Source organism: Hyla sarda, chromosome 5 (genome assembly GCF_029499605.1).
Source record: "Hyla sarda isolate aHylSar1 chromosome 5, aHylSar1.hap1, whole genome shotgun sequence".
In the NCBI taxonomy this organism is placed as follows: Eukaryota; Metazoa; Chordata; class Amphibia; order Anura; family Hylidae; genus Hyla; species Hyla sarda.
Window position 1 is genome coordinate 39,789,721 of NC_079193.1, and position 20,712 is coordinate 39,810,432.

At 42.5% G+C, this 20,712-nt stretch overlaps 1 protein-coding gene across 6 annotated transcripts in view; it reads right to left on the minus strand.

Annotated features, from left to right (window-relative positions):
- Positions 1–20,712, minus strand: part of ARHGAP21 (Rho GTPase activating protein 21) — a 194,252-nt gene that overhangs the window by 76,917 nt on the left and 96,623 nt on the right. For all 6 annotated transcript variants that reach the window (XM_056519308.1, XM_056519305.1, XM_056519309.1 and 3 more), the window contains exons 4-6: positions 14,153–14,245; positions 13,071–13,149; positions 10,938–10,992 (exon numbers count right to left, since the gene is read on the minus strand). In XM_056519308.1, the coding sequence (XP_056375283.1) occupies positions 10,938–10,992; positions 13,071–13,149; positions 14,153–14,245 (227 nt within the window). The remainder of the gene's footprint in view (positions 1–10,937; positions 10,993–13,070; positions 13,150–14,152; positions 14,246–20,712) is intronic.

The window sequence follows — 20,712 nt, forward strand, 5'->3', positions numbered from 1 at the left end:
AGTGGCACCTGGGAAAATAAGAGAAACACCATTTTGATTAGTGGCACCCGCACTAACAGGCATGAGCAGATTAATGTGGATGATGCTGTTGTCAGTTTACCTTTAAAAGGGGGTACTCCACTGGCCAGTGTTACGGAACAAAAACATTTCTGAACGCTGATTTCGTGCTGTGAGGGTCGGCCACGCTCCCTTAAATGCAAGTTTAACGGAGGAGCATTACGCTCCCTCCCATAGACTTGCATTTAAGGGAGTGTGGCCATGACATCATGAGTGGCATGGCCAACCCCCGCAGCGCAAAAACAGCGTTCGGAACATTTCCTTTCAAACGCCAGCCAGTGGAGTACCCCCTTAAGCCTATGCCTATTTAGGGAAAATCCAAGAACAGAAAGACAGTTGATTTCTTTAAAAAAAATAGCGCCACCCATGTCCTCAGGTTTAGTATGGTATTACAACAACAATGGAATGAAGCTGCAATACCACACACAACCGTAAGACAAAAACTAGTGCTGTTTTTGGGGAGAAATAAGCTGTTTTTCTAATCATGGATCATCCTCATGGTTAATACTCAATATTTCTTTATTTATCACCCCAATTCAATCTAATACTGTAATAAACCTCCAGTGTCAAAAGGACAAAGAGCACATGGGGTAAAAGTGCCCTGAAGGCAAAGCCAAGAATAGGCCCAGAGACCTGCTCTAAAGGTTTTACTACGGATTGAAGAGACAAAAAACTAAATAAAAGCTGTATTCTCTAGATCAGCCATTAAACTGCAGCCATCAGACGGCAGTCAAAGGCAAATTTTCTGCCATTTTATTTTAGGCTGCGGTTATGATAAATACGCCCCATTGTGCTGAACACAAGGCTACTGTTTCCATTCATCCATACAGTAATGGACAAATATCAGACTGTAAGAGCAGCCGGGAAAGAATATTTAGAGAAATTCAATCCTCTCTACTGATAAGAAAAACATGATTGTGTCCATCGCCGGCCAGAGAGGGTGGTCAGCCGAAAAACCTTCCCATCTGAAATGATGATGTCTCCTATTCAGTAACAGCTGAAGCCGTAATAATTGTGCAGTTATCTTCTATATCCTTGTTCTAGGTCTCAAGCTCAGCAGACATGATTCCTTAGGGGCAGTGTTTTCCAACCAGGGTGCCTCCAGCTGTTGCAAAACTACAACTCCAAGCATGCCCGGACAGCCAACGGCTGTCCGGCCATGCTGGGAGTCGTAGTTTTGCAACAGCTGGAGGCACCCTGGTTTGAAAACACTGCCTTATGAGCGTCTATATCAGGAAGCTGCTGCTATCATTGCTTAGTGTTATGTGAATGAATGAGGGAAAGCAGCTGTAAAGGACACAAAGAGAGAATGAGGCTGGAATATCTTCACCTACATCATGTACAGGGAGAGATAAGGAGGAAATGTGATCTGCACCAACGTCACATACAAGGAGGCAGTACTATCTGCACCTACATCACATAAGGGAGAGACAGAAAGGCAGCACTATCAGCTCCTATGTCACATCAGGTAGAGAAAGGAAGGCAGTGCCATCTGCATCAACATCACATACAGGTAGACAACACTATCTGTCCCTTCATCACGTAAGAGAGAGACAAGAAGACAGCACTATCTGCACCTAACATTGTTTACAAGAAGAGACAGGGAAGCAGTACTATTTGCACCTGCGTGACATATAGGGAGAAAAAAAAAAAAAAAGACAGGAAAGTGTTAATATCTGTGTCTATGTCACATACAAAGAGACCGGGAAGCAGTACTACTATCTGAGGCTACTTCACGTACAAATAAAGACAGGGAAGCAGTACTATCTGAGGCTACTTCACGTACACAGAAAGACAGGGAAGCAGTACTATCTGAGGCTACATGACGTGCATAGAAAGACCAGGAAGCGGTACTATCTGAGGCTACTTCACATACAAATCAAGACAGGGAAGCAGTACTATCTGAGGCTACTTTACGTACAAAACAAAGACAGGGAAGCAGTACTATCTGAGGCTACTTCACGTACAAAACAAAGACAGGGAAGCAGTACTATCTGAGGCTACTTCACGTACAAATCAAGACAGGGAAGCAGTACAATCTGAGGCTACTTCACGTGCAAATAAAGACAGGGAAGCAGTACAATCTGAGGCTACTTCACATACATAGAAAGACAGGGAAGCAGTACAATCTGAGGCTACTTAATGTACATAGAAAGACAGGGAAGCGGTACAAACTGCAGCTTCAGTATGTCCCATACAAAGAGTGGCTATGCTGGAGTGGGTGGGTGGATAGCATTACTCCACTATCCTCCCACCACAGCATAGATATGCTCCCCTGGAGACCATGTGACTTATGACATTGTCTCTGGCCACATAGAATGCTGGGAAAGATCAAAGACAACAGTAAAAAACAAAAAACAAAATAAATAACTTGCACTGCAGCACTTTCAGGTGTGGGCCTTGTGTATAAAAATGGGACAAAACGACGCGTGAGGGTAATAGACGCAAATTATACAGTATTATAACTTGGCATCATGGGCTCAGGCTGAAGGAAAAAATCCTGGAATACCCCTTTAAGTTGTAGTGCAGGAATGTATTGGTCTTATATAGATGTCTATAATGAATGCATTTGTACAATAACTACAGTCTAATGGTTTGTCCTGCACTGAGCAGAAGACTGCGCTCCCCGTCTATATAACGTGTTACAAACAAAACCCACAAGCGGATTAATAATAAATGAGCAACAAGTTTCTTTGCTGTTTCCTTTAATAAAAAAATAAAAAACAACAACATTTTTTTCAAAGCATTAAGTACCTGGACTTGTATCTCAAGCGGAAAGTAAGAAATTGACTCATTCCTTATTAATGCAGATGTAACCGAGGTCTGATCCATTTGGTTAAGAGACTACTGCGGCTGATGCATTTATTTTCATTGCTGAAGACTGTGAAGACTTTCCAGCAACAGTTTATGAGATGACAATTACTGCACGGATGGGCTATAATGTAGAAATAACTACTACTCCAACATCCTCTGGAAGTAAATAGGCAAATGTTTACTGAACTCCTAAGGAGAGGTCATCAGGATCATGGTGGTGGTCCTACTTCTGACATCCCAGCTGATCAGCCGTACAGGGACGCTTTGGCACAGCACCATACATCTTGAAGTGGCCATACTTGGTACTGCAGCTTATTACAATGCTTTTAAAGTGAATCACAAAATGTGCCTGGTAATGAAAAGGTTACAGTGCTTTCTAAGCAATGTGACCCAGGGAGTCAGGAATCAACGCCCCACCAATCTGATATTAATGGCTTATCTTAAAAAGGGGTGGTCAATATTAAAGGGGTTATCCAGGTTTAGAAAAAACATACCTGTTTTCCCATAAACACTGCCATATCTGTGTCATATTTATTTGTATATCTCCCTTGGTTCTAGGTCAGGTCACGCCCCTCAATGCAAGTCTATGTGAGGGGGCGTGCTGGTCACCACGCCCCCTCCCTTAGACTTGCATTGAGGGGGCGTGGCCACGCACAAACCGTGTTCGGAACTAAATGTTCCCAACGCTGGCCAGTGGAGTACCCCTTTAAAGAGTGCTACTGGGGATCGCTCTGCCCTCTGTGTGTTCACCCGTGGCATAATTAGCATATTAATGGGCCAGACGGACAATATGGAGGAGGCAGGGGAGCTGGGTGAGCAGGCTCCCCCGCCTCCAGTGCAGTTACTTTACAAATACTAAACGGATTTAAGTAAGTGACCCCTGTAAAGCTGTTCACTGTCAATATAACCCACTATATTGGGTTTAGTGAAGGTAAACAGGGTGACAGATTCTCTTTAAAGATCAGTTAGTGAATGGAATATCTCTTAGAAAATGCCATTGTTTATATAAATGGGAAAACAAAATACAACAAACTAATTCACCTAAAAGAAAAATCATACGGGTTGGAGGGCGGGATGGTGACTACAATGCCTTCCTTCTGGTCACTGATTTCTATCGGTGTGTGAATGAGTGTGAGGTATGCTGGGTGTGTGTGCTGGGTGAATGTCTGGACTGCCATGTTACATAAGTCAGGGCGGGTTAGTTCATTCAGTCCTGAAAGTTTGGCTTTTAACAGAATTGTGCAAGTAGATAAAAGTTAGAGGCACAATCTCCTATGTGGTCATGACGCCCAATGTCAACAAGAATTTATGGTGCCACTTCCTGGGCACTGACAAAATGTAGCAGGTTGTAGTCTGATACTGCCCCCTATGGTGACAGTATTGGCCCCTAATGGTAGACTGCAGCAGTCTATCCTAAGAAGGAGGCAGCCATGGAGTCAAGCCAACTTTACATGGCAGCTGCGGGCAGTAGTATGTAGCTGCGCATGGTGGTGGTATTAGGGAATTGCATTGTAGTATTATGTAGGGTTATTTGGCCTCCCCTTTAGCTAATGATAAATTGATACAGCCTATTTGGATGCTATATGTGGGATGTAGATGGTATTATAATCTTGGCCCTGTGACAATGTATGCAGATGCAGCTTTTAAATGGGCACTGTAAGAAAAACAAAACTTTCATATATGTTGTGGAGACATTGAGACCCCCACTGACCACCGCAGGAGAAATTAAGCATTACTCAGTGTCCATTCAAGTCAACAGGATGTCTGAGTAATGCGGAGCGAGAGACGCTCTTTGTAACAGGGGATCCCTGTCTATTAATAGAGCTCGACTGATCACGAGCTGGGAGAAAAGAGCGCTTATCGTGTTTTCTCCTGACCGAGTCACGTGACCAGGACAGACTCATAATTTAAGTCTATGGAGACGTACTAATCTCAGATGCTACCAATGACCGGGAATGGCAGCCACCATGACTGCCAACACAGGGCGTCCATCGGTAGATCAGAACATCCAGGTAACAGATCCCGCCTCTTTATCTGTATTTTCCTATTCTATTGGCCCAAGGGTGTATAAACAGTCTTTTGTAAGTGCATTTAACCACTCCCTGAGGAAGCGTGATTAGCGAAACGGCATTGGGGTGACTCCAGGATTGGGGGTAAGGCATGCTGGTGTCAGTGATTTATGTGAAAGTTGGGTGAGTGGTTTACCTGCCTTTGCAGGGGTTAGAGGATCAGTGGCAATATACAGGTTGAGCAATAATATCCCCTCTGTGTTTATGCCCTGCCATCTCCCCAATATTCACCTATATTCATTTCTTGCCAATGGCACCATCTCCCCCTTTTTCCCTCCGCTACCTTTTGTATGGATTGTAGGAATAATATTTTAGTGGCCACTATAGTCCCATTGTTGGTTCATGTATGCTATCATTTTATATAGCCTTATGGATACTGATGTGCAATATAATAGCCACATTTTTGATTGATTCCTATGTTGTTATCCAACTCATATGGGAGACTTCTCTGAGTTTATTTTGCAGTCTGACTGTTTACTGCTCCATTTTTAATTATTTTTTATGTCTGTATGTCACTCAATAAAATGTCATATTTCTATATTATTCTTGGCTATAGCGTCAATTTGTAGGTTTACTAATAGATGCTTTTATGACACAATGCCCTAACATTGGTCATGTATAATCTCATATTTTTGGTTATAGGTCTACACTCCGCAGAACATGCGTATATGTTTGGAAAATGGACCATACTTAGTCACTAGTTGACTATGTTCGGTCCGTTAAAGGGATACTCCAGCATTTAAAAACTTATCGGCACCCCCATGATCAGACACTTATCCTCTATCCTGTGGATCATGGAGTCCTAGCTGTGATCTCCAGAATGGGGACCCAGCATTCCCCACTGAAGAGAGTGGAGTGTTGGCGGAGATACCCAAGTACATCACCGACACTGCTCCATGCAGAGGGGACAAGCTGGGCACTGATCTGGAGATTGCAGGGTCTCCAGTCGCTTGGACCAATGGATAGGGGGATATGTTTTTAAGTGCTGGAATACACCTTTAAAAGGGGTACTCCACTTTAAATCAACTGGTGCCAGCAAGTTAACATATTTGTAAATTACTTCTATTTAAAAAATCTTAATCCTTCCAGTTCTTATCAGCTGCTGTATGATCCACAGGAAGTTATTTTGTTTTTGAATTTCCTTTCTGTCTGACCACAGTGCTCTCTGCTGGCACCTCTGTCCATGTCAGGAACTGTCCAGAGCAGGATAGGTTTTCTATGGGGATTTGCTCCAACTCTGGACAGTTCCTAAAATGGACAGAGGTGTCAGCAGAGAGCACTGTGGTCAGTCAGAAAGGAAATTAAAAAAGAAAAGAACTTCCTGTGGATCATACAGCAGCTGATAAGTACTGGAAGGATTACGATTTTTTAAATGAAGTACTTTCTGGCACAGGTTGATTTAAAAAAAGAGAAAAAAAAAAAAAAAAAAAAAAAAAAAAATTATATATATATATATATATATATATATATATATATATATATATATTTCCCCCCCCCCCCCCCCCCCAGTGGAGTACTCCTTTAAACTTAAATGGCATGCTGACAGTACACTTCTGTACACCTTTTAGATGCCAAAGTAAACCTCCAGTGCTTTCAGAACTACAACTCTCACCATGCCCGGACAGCGTTTTGCAACAGCTGGAGGCACATTGGTTGGGAAACACCGTCGTGATAAAACGGATAGTGAACCCAGCTTAATTGAACAGGATTATCTTATTGCATTATAAAACGCCAACATATTCTGCAGCAACGTACAGAAATTGCCAACGCTTACAAGGGTCCCTGGCCAAAGTGTATCTATGAGAATGTTTTTGGAGAGTCCAAGGAAGATGTTGCCCTTGGATGGTTTTGAACCAGGTTCCCCGGCGTCGCAAACGGTAACCACTGAGCCTCTGGTTCCTCCGCTTTTCTATACTTACGATCTAAAAAAGGAGCAAGAATAATGACACAATATGGAAACGGCGCCGAGTGGGGCAGAGGTTAATACGGCGAAGCGGTGACAGCTCAGCAGGAGAGCTCGCAGTTAACGCTAGAAACAGAAGCGCGCACCGGGATCCGTGTTGTATAGGTTGATGCACAAAACATACAGCACAAGGCTGTAATTAGGCAACGAGAAGATGAGACTGTGAGTAACCATGGCGACGAGTCATCTGACTGACTGAGAAACGCGTTAAAGCATTACGCTCAGCCATGGAGGCTGCACACGGAAAAAAATAAAAAAAAAAACAGATCATTTATAAAAGCTTGAACTTTCCCAACCTGTTGCAAAACTACAACTCCCATCATGCCCTGACAGCCTTCGGCTGTCAGGGCATGATGGGAGTTGTAGTTTTGCGACAGCTGGCAAACCACAGCTTGGAAAACAGCGCTAGGCGATTATCTCAGCTCCTTTATAATCCAAAATCAATAGTGAATCACTGAGAATCTATCCCTGTGGAATAAAGAGGATGGGGGTGATCCATTTCTGAGCAGATCAATTATTCAGCCACACAATCAAGTCAATGACATCAATAGAAGTCACAATTATCAGGGTCCCAACATTGGCCCGGCCAACAGTATACTTTGTCCAAAAATTGGGCTGCAAAAACTGATGCTAAAGTGGCAAAAAGTTTTAAGCGACAAATCTGCGGCATGTGAACATGACTTAAAAGGGGTACAACTGGTGTCAGAAAGTTAAACAGATTTGTAAATTACTTCTATTAAAAAAAAATTCCAATCCTTTCAGTACTTATCAGCTGCTGGATACTACAGAGAAAGTTCTTTTCTTTTAAAACTTTGCTTCAGTCTGACCACGGTGCTCTCTGCTGACACCTCTGTCCATGTCAGGAACTGTCTAAAGCAGGATAGGTTTGCTATGGGGATTTGCTCCTACTCCTAAAATGGACAGAGGTGTCAGCAGAGAGCACTGTGGTCAGGCAGAAAGGAAATTCAAAAAGAAAAGAAGTTCCTCTGTAGTATACAGCAGCTGATAAGTACTAGAAGGATTGGGATTTTTTTTTTTTTTTTTTTTTTTTTTTTTTTTTTTATAGAAGTCATTTACAAATCTGTTTAACTTTCTGGCACCAGTTTATTTAAAAGAAAATGTTTTCCAGTGAAGTACCCCTTTAAAAGGAGAAGTATCCAAAGGATAGGGGATACGTTTTAGATTGCAAGGGTCTGATGGCTGGGACCCCTCCCCATGATCTCCTGAATGGGACTCTCCCAGAGAACGAGGAGTGTCGGCTAACACGCTCTCTCCATGTGTCTCTATGGGAGAGCCAGATATACAGCGTTCGGCTTGTGCACAATACTTCTCCTTTAAGAAACTGTTAGGGCCCTTGCACACCGTGAGAATTATTCAGAGCAGAACTCCGCTTGGAGCAACCTCTTTCAAATCAACTGGTGCCAGAAAGTTACACAGATTTGTAAATTATGTCTATATAAAAATCATAATCCTTACAGTACTTATCCGCTGCTGTATGCTACAGAGAAAGTTGTGTAGTTCTTTCCAGTCTGACCACAGTGCTCTCTGTTGACATCTCTGTCCATGTCAGGAACTGTCCAGAGCAGGAGAGGTTTGCTGCCACTCTTGACAGTTCCTGACACGGACAAAGGTGTCAACAGAGAACACTGTGGTCAGACTGGAAAGAACTACACAACTTCCTCCGGAGCATACAGCAGCTGATAAGTACTGGAAGGATTAAGATTTTTTATTTTATTTATTTTTTTATTTTATAGAAGTAATTTACAAATCTGTTTTCCACTGGAGTACCCCTTTAAGTGCTGTCCCATAGGCTGCAAAGCAAAGCTATCGTAAAAAGAATACAACATGTGAACACAGCTGAAAAATACTACAGTCTACTAACTATGGCCACTCAAAGAAAGCTGGGTAACAACAAGGCACTACTTTTAGGGTCAGTTCACACATCATTTTTGCTGCAGATTTTTCTGCTTAGACAAATAAGTAGTAAAATCTTCAGCAAAAAAATAAGGACATGTGAACTGACCCTTAGGATATTTGTGCTGGTCACCCTTTTCTTTAGACCAGTAGTCTCCACAAACTAGGGCGCTCCAGCTGTTGCAAAACTACAACTCCCACCATGCCCTGAAAGCTGCTATGATTGTAGACTTGCAACAGCTGCAGAGCCACAATTTGGAGAATACTGCTTTAGGGCTCATTCACATGAGTGGATTTATTTACAGGTTTCCCGCCGAGTATTTGAAAGGGGGCGGGCTCTCTATGGCTGTCCGCAACAGATTTTCAGCTGCAGAATTTCAGATGTGGAAAATTCACCACAAGCCCCATTAAAGTCAATAAGGTCTGCGGCGGATTCTCCATAGCCGAAAATCTGCTGCAGACATCCGTGGAGAGCCCGCCCCCTTTCAAACACACAGCGGGAAACGTGCAAATAAATCTGCTCGTGTGAACAAGCCCTTAACGACGGTTAACACGGGCGGATTTAGTGCCGATTTTCTGCAGCACAAAGACAGCAGCAGATTTTACTAGCAATGACTTTAATGGGTCCCCAACAAATCCACAAATCTGCCCCTATTGCGGATTTTCTGGTGGCCCATTTAAGTCAATGGTAGCAAAACCTGTAGCAGATTTTTTGGCAGCAAGTACGCTGTGGATATGCCCGTGTGAACAGACTCTTAGGGTAAAAACATGTGAAGCAAATATGCTGCAGATTTTGTGCAGTAGAAAGTGTGCTAAAGGCAGAAGTGGAAGGGGAAATCTCAATGAGGCTGGGTTCACACTACGATTTGAACTACGGTTCCCATATACGGCTGGGAGGAGGGGTGGGCGGGGCTTAATCACGGCGACCGCACTCAGCTGTATTCAGGAACCGTAGTTAATGTATGTCTATGAGCCGACCAGAGTGAACCGCCGCCTCCGGTCAGCTGCTTTTTCGGCCGTATGCGGTTTCCCGACCGCAGGCAAAAACTTGGTCGACCGGGATTAAGCCCCGCCCACCCCTCCTCCCAGCCGTATACGGGAACCGTAGTTCAAATCGTAGTGTGAACCCAGCCTTAGTGTGTAAGGCCATGTTCACATGGAGTAAAATGTACCCCCAGAAGACACAGTGGGATATTCTGCACCAGGACCGCTCGGAAATGTGCAGTCTCATAGATGCCAATTCATTTCTGAGTGAAATCCGAAACAAGAATACCCAAGTCTATTCCTTTTGCGGACACCGGAATCAGGATTTCTGCCTCAGATGTTCCACCATGTGAACAGTGCAGCAGAATCGCATTGAAATCAATAGTACTCCGATGCAGTACAATGTCCATGCAGAATATTTTGGCGCCATTCTGCATGGGCACTCCGTTATTTATACATACCCTTAGGGTAGGAACACCTGTTGTAGATACGCTGCAGATTTTCATGAAGCAGAAAATGTGCCAAAGGCAGAAAAGGAACCAACTGGAAGGGGAGATATCAAAGAAGGTGTTCTACTCCCCACCCCCCTTTTTTCAACTGGATCCACTTCTGTCTTTGGCACATTTTTTGCTGCAGAAAATCTGCACCATATCTGCAACGTATGTTCCTACTTTTAGACTGTCACATATCTTTACGAGGTTTATGACAACCAATGGCCACCATTGTTTTAACCAGTCCTACATGACAAATCCTTAAGATATACAATAATATGGGGAAAGCTGAGTGACATATTTATAGAAGATGCAATGGTGGTGGTAACGCAGTATTCATAGAATATAGGAGAAATATATATTTAGGGTTTGGTGACACATGCCATATTTTGCTGCATATTTGCTACTTTGTTTTTTCCTGTCTATTGAAGTCAATGGGAAGCAAAAACCAGCTGCAGAAAATATGTAGCAAAAAATACAGTATGTGTGGCCTCTTTTATAAGGAGGAAAAAAAATCCTATATCTCACATACATATAATAATAATTACAATAATTATAAAAATAATTACAGAGAAAGTCGAAAATCTGATCAATCCTGAGAAAAGACGACCCCATTCAGCTCTATAAGGAGGTAGAGACACTTACCAGCTGGAGAATGTCTTCATCTTTTGGCATCACACTCAGTTCTAAGGTGGAATCACTGCAAAAACAACAAGAAGTTCTGTAAATCGGATCTTTACTGACTGGTGTTTGTTCATTTCCCTCTCTTATTACTGAATATATATCTCAGGTGTCTATTCCGCCCAAAGACAAGATTCTCAAAATTCTGCTGACAACCAATCACTGATCTGAAAAATAAGATATTTTATTTCCTCTTCAGAAACATCCTTGGTATGTGATAGTGAACAAGACACTAAAACAAAACATTGACAAAAAAGCTTCCCTGTTATGATGTGAACAGCAATCTTTACACACTGTTCACACTACGGAGTGTAAACGGAATCTCCGCTCACAGAATTCCGCGAGCGGAGATTCAGCCTGGCAGCAGATGATGGCAGTAGGACCGCGTGGCACAGCGCCGTCACCATTGACTGCTATGCAGTACTCGCGGACCTTCCGCGCAAAGAATGAACATGTTCTTTCTTTGCGCGGAACAATTTCAGCGGCGGAATTGTCCACCACTGAAATTCCGCTGTGTGAACCGGTCTCGCGGAAGACTCATTCACACTAATGTTAAGTTCACACCGTGGAATTCCGTAGGGTGGTGACTGCCCCTAGAAGTGTTTCCCAACCGGCGTGTCTTCAGCTGTTGCAAAACAAAGACTCCCAGCATGCCTGTAATCTCATCAATACATATTTAAATATATTAAAATGCAAAGTTCAAGGGAAGAACTTGAACTTTGTGTGATTCCTGCATTCACTTAAACATATCAGTGCTTCCCAACTGGGATGCCTCCAGCTGTTGCAAAACTACAACTCCCAGGATGCCTGGACAACCATTCGCTGTCCTGGCATGCTGGGAGTTGTAGTTTCACAACAACTGGAGGCACCCTGGTTTGGAAACACTGACATTATGTATATGTGTATATATATATATATATATATATATATATATATATATATATATATACACACACATATATACACACACATACACACGTGACTTAACCGCCGCCCGGCCAGCAGCCCCGCCCGGCTTATGAATATTCATGTTCTCCCTCATCATCATCTCCCTCTTCTCCTCGCTGATTTCAGGACTCCACTGCACATGTGCTGGTTTCCCTTCTACACCGGGAGCCGCTTCAGCGCATTGAAGTCCTGAAATCAGCAGGGAGAACATGAATATTCATAAGCCGGATGGTGCTGGGGGCCGGACGGTGGTTACGTCACAGTGCCACATGAAAGCAGTAACCCTGCCTGTGCCAGTTAGCAGCTAATTTGCATATCAAGAAGAAAGATGATAATGGGTGAACGGCACGGCATTTCCGGCATGGTATGCATCAAACTGATCAGCATCCGCCACACTACCAGCCAGTACCACTGGTTAGTGCGGGGGGAGCAAGCTGACAATTTACAAATCTGTTCAAAGGAAAACTACTTCTATTAAAAAAAAAAATCTTAATCCTTCCAATAATTATCAGCTGCTGAAGTGGAGTTGTTCTTATCTGTCTGGCAAGAATGCTCTCTGCTGACATCTCTGCTTGTCTTGGGAACTGCACAGAACAGAACAGGTTAGCTATGGAGATTTGCTTCTACTCTGGACAGTTCCCGAGACAGGTGTCATCAGAGAGCACTTAGACAGAAAAGAACAACTCAACTTCAGCAGCTCATAAGTACTGAAAGGATTAAGATTTTTTTTAATAGAAGTAATTTACAAATCTATTAAAATTTCTGGAGCCAGTTGATTTAAAAAAAAAATATATATATATATATATACACACACACATTTGTTTTCCCTGGATAACTCCTTTTAACAGTGGAATGGCACAATGCAAAGTTCTTTGAAAAAAGTTTCAGAATTCATAGGGTCACCCAAGTTTTTCCTAAACCCGACATGTCAGGAGACCATCTACAGCAGTGGTCTCAAACTGTGGCCCTCCAGATGTTGCAAAACTTCAACTCCCAGCATGCCCGGACAGCCCTTGTCATCTGGGCATGCTGGGAGTTGAAGTTTTGCAACATCTGGAGGGCCACAGTTTGAGACCACTGATCTACAGGAATATGTACAGCATACAACCTTTGAGCACAACCATAGTGGCAGACACTAAAGTTACATACCTGTTCTGAATTAAAGCAATGACTTGAGAATAAGTCTTCCCGATAACACTTTCCCCGTTCACCTTGATGATTCTATCCCCTAGGATCACGAAAGGAGAGAATTATACACAGCTCTGCAGATTATATACGACAACACTTCAATTTTGCTACAAATGTGTAACATGCAGATTTTGATGCCAATTTCCAAAAAAAAAAAAAAAGTCAGTGATGCACTTTAGAATATTTATTGTAGACAAAAGTAAGTAAAAGCATAAATCCAGCAGTGATTTTACCATATAATATATATACGGTTGTAGTTTTGCAACAACTGGAGGCACACTGTCAGGGAAACATTATCTGTTTTCTAACTCAGTGTTTCCCAACCCGTGTGCCTTCAGCTGTTGCAAAACTATATGCACTGACAGACCATGCATGCTGGGAGTTTTAGTTTTGCAACAGCTGGAGGCACACGGGTTGGGAAACACTGAGTTATGTAATAAAACTTTGTTTTGCAACCAGTGTGCCTCCAGCTGCTGCATAACTATAACCCCCAGCATGCACGGACAGCCAAAGGGCATGCTGAAAGCTATAGTGGTGTGCCTCCAGCTGTTGCATAACTACAAGTCCCAGCATGCCATTCTGTCACTGCATGCTGAGAATTGTAGTTTTGCAACAGCTGGGGGTTTGCCCGGCTATGCGCTGAAAAGTACCTGCCAGTGCATGACCAGTATTTGTCGGCGCTTTCGCATACCAACGCTCAACCCGTGGCGTAACCCTATAGGTACGTGTACCACGGGTTGAGAACCCAGGCCTCTGGTTATTGGTCTGACTTTTTTTTTAGAAAAGGTGTACGTTAGACAACTTTTCACGCTAAAGGAGAGCTGCACCTTATTCATCATTACGCTGCGCATCATTGATTAATAAGGCGCACGCTAGTAAAAGTATAGACAAAAAAAAGGTTTAAATTTTATCTAAAATAGACATTTCTTGATAAATCTTCCCCTAGGTCTTTAAGGGGTTAGAGATTTTAGTACCCTATTTATGCGTTTTGTACTATGTACAACAACGTGTGGATTCACTCATAATTTATAGTTATAAATCACCTGTACACAAGCCGGCCTCGTACGCTGGACCGCCTTCCTTAACTTGTTTCACAAAGATGGTGTCCATTGGCTCCAACCGGTTTCTTTGTCTTCCTGTAGACAAAAAAAAAAATGTGGCTTTTATTGTAAGAGACCCATAGAATGTCTGTTCCTCTTGATATGGGGGGGGGGGGGGGGTCCACAATAATTTTACCTAAGAAACTTAACCACACCTAGACAATTAGTTACTCTCAGAAAATAGTATATAGCACTACGTTTTTTGTTTGTTTTACATATTCATTTTATACACTTAGAAAAGTAAAACAATAAAAACAAAAAAACCATGTATAATTTATTTTTCTGTACACAATAGCGTAGTTAACTATGTTTTGTATACGGTAAAATTAAACATACTGTAACAGTAGGGACACATACCACTTAGATAAGTAGTTAAAGGGTCGCTTTGTATAGTCTATTTTTTTATGAATTACAAAGACCAATATTCTTTCCCTCTAATCTATTTTTCATTTCGGAAATATTCCATTTTCTGTATATAAATATGGAAGGGGCTATTTTACTTCTGCTGCTCTAAACAGCATTTAGAGACTTGCATTACTGTAGTCACGTGGACATATAAAAACAGTATTCTGGAGATGACTTAAAGGGTTACTTCGGTGGAAATTATTATTTCTTTTTTTATTATTAACTGGTACCAGAAAGTTTAACAGATTTGTAAATTACTTGTAATTAAAAAATCGTAATCCTTCCAGTACTTATCAGATGCTATATACTACAGAGGAAGTTATTTTCTTTTTGGATTTCTTTTCTGTCTGACCACAGTGCTCTCTGCTGACACCTCTGTCCATGTTAGGAACCATCCAAAGCAGGAGAAATTCCCCATAGCAAACCTATGCAGCTCTGGACAGTTCCTGACATGGACAGAGGTGTCAGCAGAGAGCACTGTGGACAGACGAAAGAAATTCAAAAAGAAAATAATTTCCTCTGTATTATACAGCAGCTGATAAGTACTGGAAGGTTTAAGATTTTTAAATAGAAGTAATTTACAAATCTGTAATAATAATAATAAATATTTGCGAATCGGCGTACAGAATTATTATTTTTTATATATAAGGGTGGTATTAGACACTTACTGAGCAAGTAGTGGCCCGTTGTTTCCTGAGTGTCAGGGTTGATAGGGAGAGATTCAATGTTGACATGAAATTCCACTAAAAGTAGTAGATATAAGTTATAAGCAAATTTTAGTGTAATTTCATGTCAACATTGAATATATATATATATATTTATATGAATATACCACCCTTCTATATAAAAAAAAAAAATTCTGTGCGCCGATTCGCAAATATTTATTATTATAACTCATTGCAGCGACTGAGTGGCTGCCAGAATTAAATCCCTCCAGCGCTAGTGATACATATATTTATTTTTCAATTTACAAATCTGTTTAACTTTCTGGCACCAGTTCATTAAAAAAAAAAAAAAAAAAAAATGTTTTCCACCAAAGTACCCCTTTAAATGGGCACTGTCAGATACAAAAACTTTTGAGATGTTGTAAAGCATGTATAACCAATAGGTTTTGCAATTACTTTCATTAGAAAATTTTCAGTATTTCATACTGATAAAGCCAGTCAAATAACTGCCCCCCCCCCCCGCTTGGACACATACTAGTCCTGCTGTGTCCATGAGTCATCACCTATGTCATGGACACACTTCTTTGATTGACAGCTGTGAGTGCAGGGCTCAGAGCTGGAGGAAAAATCCTCCCACTGTCATCTTGTGTCCCGCTACTGTCAGTGAGGACAAGCTGGGAGTTGTAGTTTTGCTAATGCTAGGGGAGATGTGAACAGACAGCAAACTGAGGGAGGGGGCGGAGACCTGCACAATGAGGCCACGCCCCCTCCCTTTGAGAGAAATTCAGACTAGAGAGCTAAATTAAAAGTGTAATAAAAAAATAAATAAAGATACTAGACGCATAAAAATTAGATGTACATGGTCAGGATTAGGTACTGAGTGATATATTTAAAAAAAATGTTTTCGTTGGATCTGACGAGTACGCTTTAATCTTTAAAATATATTGTTGGCATACCCTGAGTAGGGAGAAAGAGGAAGAGAGTTGTGACCGTCACCTATTGTGAATGGTGGATACTGTGTTATCTATAGAGAGGCATTATCTTTTATTGTAGTTCTGCCTGTGATAAGATAAATTATCTTCAAAAAAATTAAATCTCTTACATTTTACAAAAATATCCACACTATGTCAGGGTCGGTGCATAGTGCTGGCAAGCACCGAGCAAATACTTAAAAAGTACAGAGAAATAATTTCAGGTTAATCACTGTATTGAGAGTCAATTGACCCCTACGTAAGGGTTAAGTCTTCAATAAAAGGTTTAGTCTTCCTTATCCGTTCCCATGTTCTCATCTGGATGGCACGCTTACTGTAATTTTAAACGCCGCATTGCCTCGTATGCTCCGATAGGCAAACGCTGGTTACTCCGGATCAGATTTCAATGGATTCCTCAGTCATTTAGATTGATACAGTGTCCAAAAGACAAGGAGTTAAGGGAGGTTACAGGGAACGTATAAGCCTGTAAAGTACAGGGATGTAGTTAGAGTCTAAGGAAGTCTCCTTTGAAGGTGCACCTGCCCTGCGCTTATTACTTATCACTAATAGGATGCCATTATTTACACCAATTCAGGAGGTCGCACTAAAGGAACCTATTTACTGATGATCTGTACAGACTCCACTTTCATCTGCAGTAGTGGTCTCCAATTTGTGGCCTCCAGATGTTGCAAACCTACCACCCTCTGCATGATGGGATTTGTAGTATTGCAACAGCAAAGGTTGGAATATACTGATTTATAGCATCATTGCCAAATTAAAGGGGTACTCCACTGGCAAACTTTTTTTTAAATTTATTATTATTATTTTTTTTTTTTATCAAACGGTGCTAGAAAGTTAAACAGATTTGTAAAATGCTTCTAATAAAAAAAAAAAACTCTTAATACTTCCAGTACTTATCAGCTGCTGTATGATACACAGTAAGTTCTTTTCTTTTTGAATTTCCTTTATGTCTGATCACAGTGCTCTCTGCCGACACCTCTGTCCATTTGAGGAACTGTCCAGAGCAGGATAGGTTTGCTATGGGGATTTTCTCCTACTCTGGACAGTTACTGACATGGACAGAGGTGTCAGCAGAGAGCACTGTGATCAGGCAGAAAGGAAATTCAAAAAGAAAAGAACTTCCTCTGGAGCATACAGCAGCTGATAAGTACTGGAAGCATTAAGATTTTTTTTATAGACGCATTTTACAAATCTATTTAACTTTCTGGCATCAGTTGATTTAAAAAATAATAAGATCGTTTTCCAGTGGAGTACCCCTTTAACAAGAAGTTTCATTCTCTTTAATGGGTTCCACAACTGACTGAACCTAATCCATATATAATAAACTACTCTACCCTATTAGATTATAATCAAATGTAACACATGTAATAAAACACAAAGTGGGGGGCATGCATCCCCTCCAAAACTTCCATTTACCCTCCTACCCGTAATCCACTGACAACATACCATATTTAATTCCTTAAAGGGGTTCTCCACCATAAGGTGATTTTAGTACATACCTGGCAGACAGTAATGGACATGCTTAGGAAGGATCTGTGCTTGTCTTGGGGCTAAATGGCTATGCTGTGAGATTACCACAACACTGTGGCTAGCTTTTTGTGAACTTGAATTTCCTGTTTGACTTTTCTTTTTTTGACTACAAATCCCACAATTCCATTTTCCTCCCTCCCACACATCAGCCACCCCATCCATTGAATCAAAAGACCAGTGGTCTTCAATCAGGGTGCCTACAGCTGTTGCATTAGTTGCAGATTGATCTCTCTCCCACCAAGCGACCCCTCCATCCATTGAAGCAGACAGGCTCCCTGTCATCAGCTGACTAGTGAGTCAGGTGTCGGCCGCATTGCAAGCTGGGAAAAATCTGAGACAACAGTTATTTTGTATGCTGTTAAAAATAAATATTGGGGCGATAATCACAGAAGAATTGTGAGAAAACCGTCACACACAGGTACAGACACTATATTATAAACTATACTAACTTTACAGCCTCTGTAGCATAGTCAAAAAAAAAATTCCTGGAATACCCCTTTAATTCCCCATCTTAGTTCATTAACAAATAATAATAATAATAATAATAATAATAATAATAAATATATATTAAAAAAAAAAACATTCCGGGGAAAAAAGGGGGTAGGAGACTTAACAGTGTGCATGATCTGTGTGACTTCCCTCACTAAACCCTCCATGAAATGTTCCCATGCTGCATTGTACAATGTGACATTACAACCTGACTCTAAACTATCACAATTATCTGAAAGGCAACAAGTCCCCGGCCACACCACATTCCTGAGATGCCGGACTATTCTTAACCGCAGCATTACTGACATAGGTAACATGACGGACCCCCCGCGTCCCCCACTGCACCCGCCGCAATACCAGCAATGTCATTTACGTGTAGATAAGATCTTATTACAGAACGAGCTCCTGGCAACAAATATGTCGTCTTAGCAGTGGCTGCAAATGTATAGGTAATCCTTGTGCCGCCATATTCACGGGAAGGAGAATACATTTATGCGGCCGAGAGCACATTGTGTTTTTGTCAACAAAATAAAAACAAAATACTCATCACCTGGTGGTTTCTTGGTTTCCCAAAACAACACACAACAGTCAATAGGGAAATGTGGAATGCCAGACCAAAAAGGCGAAAAATGTACCGTATATACTCGAGTATAGGCCGAGTTTTTCAGCACGATTTTTCGTGCTGAAAACACCCCCCTCGGCTTATACTCGAGTGAACTCCCCCACCCGCAGTGGTCTTCAACCTGCGGACCTCCAGAGGTTTCAAAACTACAACTCACAGCAAGCCCGGGCAGCCATCGGCTGTCCGGGCTTGCTGGGAGTTGTAGTTTTGAAACCTCCGGAGGTCCGCAGGTTGAAGACCACTGCGGCCTTCAACATCATCCAGCCCCCTCTCACCCCCTTTAGTTCTGAGTACTCACCTCCGCTCGGCGCTGGTCCGGTCCTGCAGGACTGTCCGGTGAGGAGGTGGTCCGGTGGGATAGTAGTTCCGGGCTGCTATCTTCACCGGGGAGGCCTCTTCTAAGCGCTTCGGGCCCGGCCTCAGAATAGTCACGTTGCCGTGACAACGACGCAGAGGTGCGTTCATTGCGAACGTAATTCTGCGTCATTGCCAAGGCAACGGCTCTATTCCGGGCCGGAAGCGCGGAGAAGAGGCGCCCCCGGTGAAGATAGCAGCCCGGACCACCTCCCCACCGGACCACCTCCTCACCGGACCACCTCCTCACCGGACAGTCCTGCAGGACCGGACCAGCGCCGAGCGGAGGTGAGTACTCAGAACTAAAGGGGGTGAGAGGGGGGCTGGATGATGTTGAAGGCCGCAGTGGTCTTCAACCTGCGGACCTCCGGAGGTTTCAAAACTACAACTCCCAGCAAGCCCGGACAGCCGATGGCTGCCCGGGCTTGCTGGGAGTTGTAGTTTTGAAACCTCTGGAGGTCCGCAGGTTGAAGACCACTGAGGGCGAATGATGAGAAGAGGATGATGAAGGGGGGGTGTGGGGATGATGAAGGGGGGGGGGGATGATAAGGGGATGATGAAGGGGGGATGGGTGGAATGATAAGGGGATGATGAAGGGGGGATGTGTGGGATGATAAGGGGATGATGAAGGGGGGATGTGTGGGATGATAAGGGGATGATGAAGGGGGGATGTGTGGGATGATAAGGGGATGATGAAGGGGGGATGTGTGGGATGATAAGGGGATGATGAAGGGGGGATGTGTGGGATGATAAGGGGATGATGAAGGGGGGATGTGTGGGATGATAAGGGGATGATGAAGGGGGGATGTGTGGGATGATAAGGGGATGATGAAGGGGGGATGTGTGGGATGATAAGGGGATGATGAAGGGGGGATGTGTGGGATGATGACAAGGGGATGATGATGAGGATGTTAATGACAGGTCTGGATGATGACAGGGGGGGATGAGGTATTTCCCACCCTAGGCTTATACTCGAGTCAATAACTTTTCCTGGGATTTTGGGTTAAAATTAGGGGTCTCGGCTTATACTCGGGTCGGCTTATACTCGAGTATATACGGTAAATTAATAAAAATGTATATTTATTTATTTATCTTTAAACATATTTAGGCTCAGGGGAAGTTTGACAAAATTGCAGTATGCTGAGAGTAGTGTTTTTTCAAGAAATCTTGAAAATATTCTTCTCATTGACTTCCATGGGTGGAAAGAGTCACTAAAAAAAGGCTATGGGGGAGATTTATCAAAACCTGTGCAGAGGAAAGCTGCCCATAGCAACCAATCAGATCGCTGCTTTCATTTTTAACAAGGACTCTGCAAAATGAAAGAAGCAATCTGATTGGTTGCTATGGGCAACTGGGCAACTTTTCCTCTGGTGTTTACCTATATCCCAGTTGTCTCCAACCTGCGGACCTCCAGATGTTTTAAAACTACAACTCCCAGCATGCCCG